The sequence below is a fragment of the Hyalella azteca genome, unplaced genomic scaffold (assembly GCF_000764305.2).
Source record: "Hyalella azteca isolate HAZT.00-mixed unplaced genomic scaffold, Hazt_2.0.2 contig13425, whole genome shotgun sequence".
Taxonomy (NCBI): Eukaryota; Metazoa; Arthropoda; class Malacostraca; order Amphipoda; family Hyalellidae; genus Hyalella; species Hyalella azteca.
Genome location: NW_025943348.1, coordinates 92,258 through 104,458, shown reverse-complemented (window position 1 = coordinate 104,458; position 12,201 = coordinate 92,258). Strand labels below are relative to the sequence as shown.

The 12,201-nt window shown below is 41.1% G+C and overlaps 1 protein-coding gene across 1 annotated transcript in view; it reads left to right on the top strand.

Annotated features, from left to right (window-relative positions):
* Positions 1-9,023, top strand: part of LOC108683371 — a 28,951-nt gene extending 19,928 nt beyond the window's left edge. The window contains exons 11-13 of the mRNA XM_018172684.2: positions 1,017-1,218; positions 2,709-2,824; positions 5,387-9,023. Coding sequence (XP_018028173.1) covers positions 1,017-1,218; positions 2,709-2,824; positions 5,387-6,788 — 1,720 coding nt within the window. The 3' untranslated portion in view covers positions 6,789-9,023. The remainder of the gene's footprint in view (positions 1-1,016; positions 1,219-2,708; positions 2,825-5,386) is intronic.
* The last annotated feature ends 3,178 nt before the right edge of the window (positions 9,024-12,201 follow it).

The window sequence follows — 12,201 nt, the reverse complement described above, 5'->3', positions numbered from 1 at the left end:
TGATTCTCAAAGGATTTAGGTTTAACCCACTATATTTGTAGCTACATGACAATTTCTCTCATAAAATCATTACAATAGTTTCCTGATAACTTCGCTCTAGCGAGAGAATATCATATGATTTACTGACTGAATATTTTATAATTATTTAATAGTGAAAATTATGAAATTCGAAACAAGTAAACGAATCCAAGTTAATTAATTTACTTATACCGGTAGTTACAGATATTTATGATCAACGAGTTTGAAGGTTTTATTAAATTAATTTCGACATTCCCTGTAAGAACAGTGCGAGATATAAATTTGAGCCACTTCCATTAATACTTCAACTTCATTTGCTTCCACTAAACAGGGTGAGGGTCTCGGTCACCTAACTAGCCCCTAAGGCCAAAGTTGGTCGGCATTCATTTCTAAGCAGGGTCTAATTATTAGGTACAAGATGATCGTTCGATTTTTAAGTCAAAAAAGGAATATACTACAATACATTCATACAAAGTTAGTAACTTCAACACTCACCCAGCGGTTATTCTATTTCACCAAAACACAGAATAAAGCACACGTCAACCGTTTAGAAACGCGTCTCAAATCAAATAGGGGGTACCAAGCTCTGGCGATGTTGCCAGACAGTTATGAGTGAAATTTTGCGTTTATACTAGCACTATGTGAATTACAGTATAATAATATTCTGTTATTACCGGAGCTTAATAATATTACAAAAATATCAGATATTAAAGATATTGAGACTGACCAAGATTAACTGGCTTAAAATGCTGATTACATTTACTTTTATTTTAGTCCATTTGACGTAAGCCATCAGTCAGTGTTCACGATGACGTACATTATTAAGTCATTAAAATATATAAAAATGCCGTTTCATTCTTACAATACTCATGAATTACTACAGCCTCGCCTCAAAAATGAGTATTTTTTGTTTTCTATGAAATAAGTTCTAGGTATCGTACTTTCCTACAAGGTAGCAGACTTGCGTGTTAGGTACCTCACTAGGACCTTCTTCACAGGAACCCAACTCAGGTGCAAGTAAGCGTGCTAAAGGCCAAGTGGGAACCTGTGGTCGATGGTACCCTGAGGTACCTGAGCATCAACAACACCTTCAACACTACCATGCACTTCAACTACCGACAACCACAGAACACCTTCTGGTACTACTACATGCCGCTGGTGGTGCGCGAGTGGATACCCACACCGATGCCTCCTAGAAATGTGAGTAGCAATTGCTGCTCAATGGGTGATACTGATTTTGTGACTTTATTTATTGCTTTTGTCACATGTTGTAAATCAACTACAACCTATGATATTGAGATCTTTATATTAAGCTCTACCTGAGGATCGGGTTACGTTGACTAAGGTAGTGAGGGATAAGTAAGACACATAAGTCCAGATAACGTATCTTGTATATGGGGTGGTAATACAGAGTTAAGATACAGAGGAATAAGCTACGGCATCGACCGTAAGGTCAGAGAACTCTACCGACACGCTACATCGCGGAGTGTTCATCAGCTACTGGGGAGTTTGATTAAGGTTGCTAGACCTTTTATAAGCTTCGCTTCCGCCCACTACTGAGGTCTTGATCGCGTGATCTTTTATGTGTCTATCAGATGTTGACTCGTCCTCAATCTCTATCAGGTCAAGTGAATTGACACCAGGACACTTTCTAGTTGATGAACTGGAAGCAGTAAACGTTGAATTGTGTGGTAATGAATATAATAATAACAATGAATCACATGATAACCCTGCCATTTAGTTTGGAAAAAATTTCTTGATTACTGTGGATTTAAGCACGTATTGCTGTTTAATTGAAGGTGAAATGAGAAAAAAAACTCGCGAACGAAGGCACAATCGAAAAAATTTTCACGAGCTGACGTTACCGTTTGGTAGTTAGGACTGTAAATTCAAAATTTCGTTCGAATCTGTTCAGTAATTTGGAAGAAAAAACTTGATCACTGTGAATTTCGGCTCGTATTGCCATATAACTATGGCAAAATTCAAACAATTTTCACGAGCAAAATATTACCGTTAGGTTCTAATGAATACCTGTACCAAGTTTCATCGAGTTGAGTTCATCAGTTGGAGAGATATTCCTTGATCATTGAATTTTGAAATTGGCCGTGAGACCGGCCGCGAGGCCGGCCGTTAATTTGTCCGAGACGTAAACCCAGGAGAGGTTAAAAAACAGATCTGGGTGAAAAAAAATCATCGCTGGGAGTCATGTGCTGCACGTGTTGTGTACAAATCGTCAAACACACGTTCGAACTTCTGACTTCGACTTCGGACTACCGCCCCCCTATCGCCCCCCAAACGCCCTCTGCTTTCTTACCGCCCCCCAAAATCTTTCCACCGCCCCTAGGGGGGCGATATCGCCCACTTTGGGAACCACTGGCCTACGGCATCGACCGTAAGGTCGGAGAACTCTACCGGCACGCTACATCGCGGAGTGCTCATCAGCTACTGGGGGGTTTGCTTAAGGTTGCTAGACCTTTTATAACGTTCGCTTCCGCCCACTACTGCGGTCTTGATCGCGTGATCTATCACGTGTCTATCAGATGTTGACTCGTCCTCAATCTCTATCAGGTCAAGTGAATTGACACCGGACACTTTCTAGTTGATGAACTGGAAGCAGTAAACGTTGAATTGTGTGGTAATGAATATAATAATAACAATGAATCACATGATAACCCTGCCATGTGCCGCAGCCTTGGGTGGATATGACGGAGCCCGTGACGGCCGCCATGTACAGCTTCGTGGCCATCACGGCGCTGCTGCTCGTCGTGCTCTGCGTCTGCTTCGGCCTCTGGAAGTCTGCTAACAGGTAAGGCTCGTATTAACAAATAATACTGTTATTAACAGGCATTCCTAATAATAACAAATATTACTGTTATTAACAGCCATTGCTAGTAACTAAGTATTAACAGCTATTGCTAGCATTAACAGGTAATGCTCGTATCAGCAGGTAAGGCTCGTAATGCTCGTTATGCTCCTATTTTTTACAGTCCTCCAGCAGCTGCTAATATTGCAATTGTCCCATTCGTTGTCATGTCTAGAAGTTACTAATGTCACTCACCATTCCTTATCACCTCTAACTACTGCTATCATCATTGTTATCACTTCACATGGCTGACTGCAGCTGCCAAATCACCTCGTAATCTTACAGCAGAAATTTCGCTAGTATAACCTACGGTCAACGGTGAGAATTTACCAATAATATTTCTGTATCGTTTAAATGTCACATTTTTTTCCTGTTGTCATTATAAAATGAACTAATCTTTCCATTTTTGTTGCTTTCAATAATTATTAATATTTATTTCTTTGCTATCGAAAGTCACTAATTTTCTCGGCGTCACCTTCAAGCACTTTCTGCTTCTTTGTTTCCGATTTTAACTGTGACCGCATTGAGGAATGGAATATCAATTGAAATTAAATTCAATTGTAAGCAATAATAAAGTAAATTATTATGTTGAAATCCAGATTGAAGTGGTCATAATACGAATAATGTCTTAGCTGAAGTCACCTGGGATAAAAAAAGAATGCTTTGCTTAATAAATAATCAATCCAGCATGACACACCATTAACCCCTGCACACTGGACTGCAACCTTTGTTTTCTCGGAACTTTTGCATATTTTACGCTCTTTGCATGTACTTGAGTTATTCATTAACTCCTAACAATCACTGTCATAATTTATGAGGTGCCTGCCGGCCTAGCACTTTTAAATACACACTCTGCCTTCCCGGCTTCATTAAATGCATGCAAGAATAATTTTTATTTTGTAACCCATGGTTTCGAACAAAATTATATAGTTTGGTTTCAACTTTTTTTACATTTTCCCAACACCAGCGACAGGAAGAAGGCTCTCATGCTCGCCCAAGTAGAGCGAAATAAGAGTAAGGAGAATAAAGCAGCGCTAAAAGCAGCGAGGGAAGAGTTAGAACGAAGCAACCAAACCGCAAATGCCAACAAGAACCGAAGCGAGAAAACATTCCAGACCAACGTCGAAGAGACGGAAATGCTGCTGCTTAACTCGGCGCCAAGAAACTACCCTGATGAGTTTGATTACAATGGTCCTCCTCCACCGGTTCCACCGCTGCCTTCATACCTGGAGGAGCGATATAAACAAAATATGAGAGGACAGCAAACGACACATACCTTCCACCCTGACGGCCGAGGCGGCACTGGTCATGGTAACGTTCCCGACCCAACGTTCGGTCGGCCGAACGCGCCACCGGCCGGCAGTCGGCGCTGAGACGAGGTGGATGATGTATCTATTTTTGTTTTCTCGTGGGAGTGCCGTATTTGTTCACGTTAAAAACGTTTTTTAAAGCGTTCGGATGCTAGTATACAATGTTCCTACTTAATATAACCAGCTATTGTTGATTCATTGTTCGCAAATGTTTGTGGAATAGGCGTTTACTTCGCTCAGTTTATCACGTTCTTATGAAGTCAAAAACAAAAATATATCATAGACATCATTCAAAATATTAAACCGCAAAATGTATCAAGAATATTTTTTCAGCCTTTTGTGTTATTTTCCAAGTAGTTGATGAAAGTTGATGTTAATGCTTGACTTTCTTGTTCTGTAATCTCATGATCTGTAGAGTGATTTGTTCTGATGTTGTTTTCAAAATTATTTTATGACACAAGATAGCGTAAAATTCTGGACCATTTAACCGTACTTATTCTTATATACCCTGATGGAATGTCATCTAAAATACGCTTGGTGTACAATGACAGTCTTCCGTGCCGCTCGGTGGAAAGCGGTCCTGGGCAAGCGTAGATCATTGTTTGAACGCAGGCAGGATTTCCTTGAAACTTTAGTCCCTTTTAGATCTTCTCTGTAAATAGTGCTCATGTAATAGTGCTTTGAAAATTATGTTGAATGTCCATTAATTGTGGTTTCAGACTGCTGCCAAATTATTTGCTGTATTCGCGTTTCTTTCTGTACTGGTTCCGTTTATAGTCGCTATTGGAGTCGCTTCCTCGATACACGAAGCCAGTGACGCGGTAAGTAGTGTCAGCAACTAATGGCCTCGTGTGTAATGGCCGTGAATTATCCTCGCAATTATGCTTGTCTCGACACGGTAAGTCGCAGGACCAGGATGTGGACCTATCCATGTAGACCTGATCATGGAGAGAACGCATATAAAGAGCGATTCCACGGTAGAAAGCATGACAGTAAGTTTTGATTTTGGGTGTCTAATTTTTTAGCATTGGGTGAGTTTGCGAATATGCCACTATGATTTCATTTGCTTGCATGAAGCGCTTTTCCTGCATGATTTTCACTGATATTCGTAATTCGTTATAGCTTTTAATTGATTCATCTATGTGCTTGCTTGCATTGTTTATTAGTTAGTAATTAACCGCCTCCGTCCCCCCAGACAACGCAACAAGGCCCTGGACGACCTGCAGTACTACTCTACCGACAACCTGGCGGAGGAGCGTAGCATCTACGATGACGGGGTACGCAAGTACCTGGAACGCATGCCTGGCAGTACCAAAAGTAACGGGGGCACAGATGTGACCCGATCCACTACACCTGTCACCCTCATCACCAACGCTGACACTACCCAACGCATCGACGACTCCCGTTCTGGGTCTCCTAGTGGAGGACGCACCACCGCAGGGTTCACTGAACCGGACACCCGATCAATGCGGTCCAATAAAACGGCCAATGGTATTAGTATTGCTGGTGGGTCGCCGTATTCTAACCGCAAGAGTTACCATGAGATGATGTCTGACCAACCCTTGAGAGCCGCTACGCCCTCCTCCATTACCCATAATAGCGATGGGGTGTACATTGGTACCTCGCACAATTCCGGTACTATACGCACCCCATCCAGCACTCTGGAGAGACCCAAGCATAAGCACTACAAGCCCTTGAGCCAACCAGCCGTCAACCAGACCTTTGACGTACCAGATGACCAAGACGTTGATGACCAAAAGCCTCTAGCTGATTCTACTTCAACGGCTGATGTCGCATTCATTACCAACAAATCGTCAAACTCAAGTGATGGCTCCTCTCACTCGAATCAGCCGCTGCAACAGCAATTCCAACAGCAGTATCAGCCCATTCATCAACCGATCATGAACAATCAACACCCACCAGCCCTTCAACAATTGCATCAAACGCAACCGCCTCAAACGCAGCCGCCTCCACTATACCAGCAAGTGGGTGTGCCTGTTCTACCAGTGATCAGTGGTGGTAGCGTTGCTGGTCAGATACCACAACATCAGTACTCAGCGCCACAAATACAGCCTCATTATGACCCATACTCAACAATACCCAAAAACCAAAATGATCTTGGCATTCCGCTTCAACCAGTTGTGTACCATCAACCATTGAGCTCTCAACCACTTCAACCAGTGGTCTCGGGAGTACCTCAGCAAATAATTTTGCAACCACAGCCTTACTCGCAACCGCATGAACTTTCATACCCCCCACAGACCCAGCCACAAATATTCAGCGGTCAACCACAACAACCTATCGCGGTACCAGGGCAACCGCAGGTGCAACAAACAGAAGGTTACTCCCACCTGCCAGAAGATCAAACAATTTTACCACAAACCACATCGAACCCTCTACTTTCTACCCAACCCAAACCCATGCCCAGGTCTACCGTTCCTGTTGAGAACTCAAGAGACCATGCAGCGCCCCAGGGTTCAACCATGTCCAGGTCGAGACCCATCACCCCGTCGTCATTGTCCTTCGAGATCACCATGAAAAACGGGAAGGGAGGCGTCCACACCATCCCTGCTACAGTGATGAACACGGAACTGTGATGTGGCGGTGCATACAGGACTGTGATGTGTCGGTGCACAGGGAACTATGATGTGGCGGTGCATACAGGACTGTGATGTGGCGGTGCATACAGGACTGTGATGTGGCGGTGCACACAGAACTGTGATGCCGTCAACTGTGTCCTGTAGGTTGTTGGTGAAGGATGCGGTGAAGTGATATGCTCCTGTTCGCACAAGGACTTGCAGTGATGTACTCGCAAATATCCAGGACTAAATATTGAGTGTATACCTCGGAGTGATGACAGTGATGTACAGAGCAGAGAACAACACTAAGTTATAAGTCAACATCATCGTCCAGGGTTTCCATTACAAACGTTAACACTCCTCGAAGGTGGAACCTACTTACTTGAATGCATTATGAATGTATTTATATTAATGACGGCTATTTATCTAATAATTACATTAGGGCTTCCCAAAATTAGACTTTCCCCAATGAGTGTTATGACCATTGACATGGTTGTGAACTGAACGGTATAGAATAGCATGTTAACGGACGAGTTAACATGCTATTGGGTGATAGGTGCTAGACGATTGATGCGGATAATAAATAATAACTTTTGGTGTTGAAGGTTGAAGGGATAACTATGGTTGTGGAGGGAAAACATGGGTGATAGTGGGTAAACTTATGTAGGTGATAAAATGTCGACTGTAAATAATGTTAAATACTCGCCAGTAGAGTTAATTGATCCCGCTCGTTGTAAGCCTTTTCCCTTCATCATTGATTTCTACCCTCCCTCCTGACGATTGAAATTATCCTTATTCAAATCGAACACTTGTAAATATTTCCGAATATATTTCATTTCACTTAGAAAAATTTTGTTAATAAATCAAGTTGTGTTTAACCCTCTGAGTTTTAAGGGCGCGAACTTTCTCAATGCCTGCATTTAATGAGTTTTCATATCAGACATGATAACAGACGCCTCTTTCACCCTAATGGTATGATTTTTATATTATATACCTAATTTTATTTTATTCGAATAAATGCGCGCTAAATTGCCTTTGCTCAAGTAAACTTCGCTATTAAAACAATTTTTCCTCGATGTCTAACTCTGAAGTTCAAAGTTGAGATGTACGCATGAAGACAAGGGACCTCGAAGTTGTAGAAGAGCGCCAAGTTCGCTTAGCAACTTTACTCGTGGCAAAAAATAACTTTGTTGATCTCCTGAGTTACATTATAAAGATTTAAGTTAGATAGTAATGTTATGTTGGTTATTCGATTCAAGAGTTTCTTATAGCAGCTGAAAGTTTGTGTTTTATGTGTAAGTTAGTTACTAAAGTTACGAGTTGTAGTTACCAAACAACAACCCACCCATCCGCACCTCAGGCAGCTCATTGAAATTACCAGTAACATGTCTGTATCTACAGCAGAAATTCAAAGTAATGTTCAACGTCACAACAAATTTTCAAAAGAGAAATACGCGTGCATTATTTAATCAACAAACTCCTTTTTTATTGATAAACACCTTATTATGACATGAGTTATAGGCAAAAATTTATATGAAATACAAGAACGAAGTTGCTCACAACTTATTTGTGAGTTGCAGGTTAGACTCATCAGATTTACTATTTTGATTCACTTTCGCCAAGTTTCCAAGATTTTTTCGACGTTGCCGCGATCCCTAACCTTTCACTTTTTAAATGCTTACGTTTTAATTTTGTCTCTAATTTTTTTGTTCAGTTTCATGTTTCCGATCTTGACGTGATCATGTGTGATTATTGCAAGCCTAGTAAGGTGGTTTGGAGGCCTATTGATGCGTGACGCTCGATCAAACTGACTGAAATATTTCGTTCACAAATGACAGTCTTGTGTGACAATACGCCACGTTGACGCAAACCATTCATGTGTGCCCAATTGATATAATATTTGACTTTTGTGTAAAAAATAAATGTATTTGACGAAGTATGTAATAAATGTAAAATTACGATATAACGAAGCATGTGTCATAATATGACACTCATTGACGCATATACGCAATGTGAAATTCTCGAAACGAATTTCTTGAACCAAACTCACAAATTGACTCAATATTCGACTCACGTCGTGGCATACTTCGACACAAAGTTGAGATTGATTGGCTAGATAGTGTATCCTTACTGAAAACCATACTGGTTAGGATAACCGTGCTAGTTGATTAAAGATAAGTGTGTTGTTAGAGACAATCGTGCTGGTTAGAGATAATTGTACTGGACAATCGTGTAAATATACCATTGATTTTATTCATTTGTTTGTTATCCTGCTCTGTTCTGAAGGCTTCATCTGACGCTGCTTCAAGCGTTGCTTGTTTCAAACCAAATAATGGCCGACGTATGTCAACGATTGTTTGCATTTTACATCTTTCAAAGTCCAACATTCAATAACGTCTTTCTGATGGGAGTTCCTCTAAACTACGATGTTTTAATATTGCTAATATAATTGAAATAATATTTTAGCAGCGACGCCATCGATGGTGGCAGCTTCTATCATAACAACGTCAGGGAATGAAGTTACGAAGAAACTCCATCAAAAAATTATTAACTTATACTAAGTAAATTCATACTCGTTTGTTCGTCTTAGTGGAACAGAGCCCCCGACTTTGGTCTATTTGAAATAATTTAGCGTTAAGAAAAAACGAGTCAACATGGTCTAGAAATACTAGCCTACACGGTCAAGAAACACTAGCCAACTCTGGACAATCGTGTAAATATACCATTGATTTTATTCATTTGTTTGTTATCCTGCTCTGTTCTGAAGGCTTCATCTGACGCTGCTTCAAGCGTTGCTTGTTTCAAACCAAATAATGGCCGACGTATGACAACGATTGTTTGCATTTTACATCTTTCAAAGTCAAACATTCAATAACGTCTTTCTGATGGGAGTTCCTCTAAACTGCGATGTTTTAATATTGCTAATATAATTGAAATAATATTTTAACAGCGACGCCATCGATGGTGGCAGCTTCTATCATAACAACGTCAGGGAATGAAGTTACAAAGAAACTCCATCAAAAATTATTAACTTCTACTAAATAAATTCATACTCGTTTGTTCGTCTTAGTGGAACAGAGTCTCCGACTTTGGTCTATATGAAATAATTTAGCGTTAAGAAAAAACGAGTCAACACGGTCTAGAAATACTAGCCTACACGGTCAAGAAACACTAGCCAACACGTTCAAGAAACACTAGCCAACACGGTCATGAAGCACTAGCCAACACGTTCTCAAGAAACACTATCCAACACGGTCCAGAAACACTAGCTAACATTGTCAAAAAACACTATAGAGCGAACACAGTCAAGAAACACTAGCCAACACGGTCAAGAAACACTAGCCAACACGGTCAAGAAAAGCTAGCCAACCCTGTCCAGAAACACTAGCTAACACGGTCAAGAAACACTAAACAGCATCATCAAGAAAAACTAGCCAACACGGTCAAGAAACACTAGCCAACACGATCAAGAAACACTAGCCAACACGTTCAAGAAACACTAGCCAACACGGTCAAGAACACTAGCCAACATTGTCAAGAAACACAAGCCAACACGGTCAAGAAACACTAGCCAACACGGCCAAGAAACACTAGCAACACGGTCAAAACACACCAGCCAAAAGGTCAAAAAACATTAGCCAACACGATTAAGAAAAGCTAAGCAATACGGTCAAGAAACACTAGCCAACACGGTCAAGAAATACTGAGAACACGGTCAAGAAATACTAGTCAATACGGTCAGGAAACATTAGCTAACACGGTCAAGAAACATTAGCCAACAAGATCAAGAAAAGCTAAGTAATACGGTCAATAAACACTAGCCAACACGGTCAGGAAACACTAGCCAACATGGTCAAGAAACGCTAGCCAACGCGGTCAAGAAACACTAGCGAAATGGACAAGAAACACTAGCGAAATGGACAAGAAACACTAGCCAACACAGTCAAGAAACACTAGATTACACGGTCAAGAAACATTAGCCAACACGATCAAGAAAAGCTAAGCAATACGGTCAAGAAGCACTAGCAAAAACGGTCAGGAAATACTGATAACACGGTCAAGAAACACTAGCCAACATGGTCAAGAAACACTAGCCAACACGGTCAAGAAACACTAGATTACACGGTCAAGAAACACTTGCCAACATGGTCAAGAAACACTAGCCAACACGGTCAAGAAACACTAGCCAACATGGTCAAGAAACCCCAGCCAACACGGTCATGAAACACTATAGCCAACATGGTCAAGAAACACTAGCCAACATGGTCAAGAAACCCCAGCCAACACGGTCAAGAAACACCAGCCAATACGGTCAAGAAAGAAACATTAGCCAACACGGTCATGGTCGTTTCCCCATGATGGGATCGGGCTGCCGGTCTGCCAGTTTTTCAGCCGCGAGTGCCCAGAAAGTTGGGCAACCGCGATCTGTTTCCTAGAAAGGAGCCCGCAAGCGTCGAGGAATTGTGCATGAAGAACTCACTCAATTACGCAGGAGATGCCAATACCATGAAGTCTATAAACAGAATCGTGACGTATAGTTCTAAGATCTAGTTATGCGCGCAAGGTCTTGCTTGGTCAGACCGTATGTTGCTCGAAAAAATAGTGTTTTGTTATAATAATTAGATACGACTGATACAATAGCAATAATTTATCTGCCGTCTGTCGTATCGCTTTCCGTCACTGATGAATAAACTCGTCGCAGGATGTCAAATACTTCTGCGAATGTCTTCATTTTATTGGACGTAACGCAAACGTATTCTGAAAGCATTCACTTGAACAAATTGTAAACTATACAAAAAATAGAATGATTGATACAAGCACAATATTTCAACAGAAATATTAAAAAAATGGATAAATAATCAAGATAAAAATCAAGGTAATAGTCCCGTACGCCGTACCAAACAGTGCTGGCACCGCGCTGCCGCGGTGCAACCATGTATAGAGGCAAAAATTTCTTTGCAATTGGCCTTGCCTACTTCTACATGGGGAAATTTTCAGTAGTTAGTACTGAAAACGACATATCACAATCTACGGCTGCAATAATATTATAATAACTCGTTATAATAACATGCTGATTCTCATGCACAGTTATATATATTTTCAATCTGTTTATTAGAACTCTTACAAAGACATGACAATAAGCGCGGAGAGACGTATTCCAATCTTTATTATTAATCTTTAAATATGATTAATTCATCGTGCATCATAAGGACGATCATTTGCATGTCTGACCATTGAGTGTGATGCCCGGATGATCGCACGGTGAGGTGCACGACATTAGTAGCATGCACGACATTAGTAGCATGCACGACATTAGTAGCATGCACGACATTAGTAGCATGCACGACATTAGTAGCATGCACGACATTAGTAGCAAGCACGACATTAGTAGCATGCACGACATTAGTAGCATGCACGACATTAGTAGCAT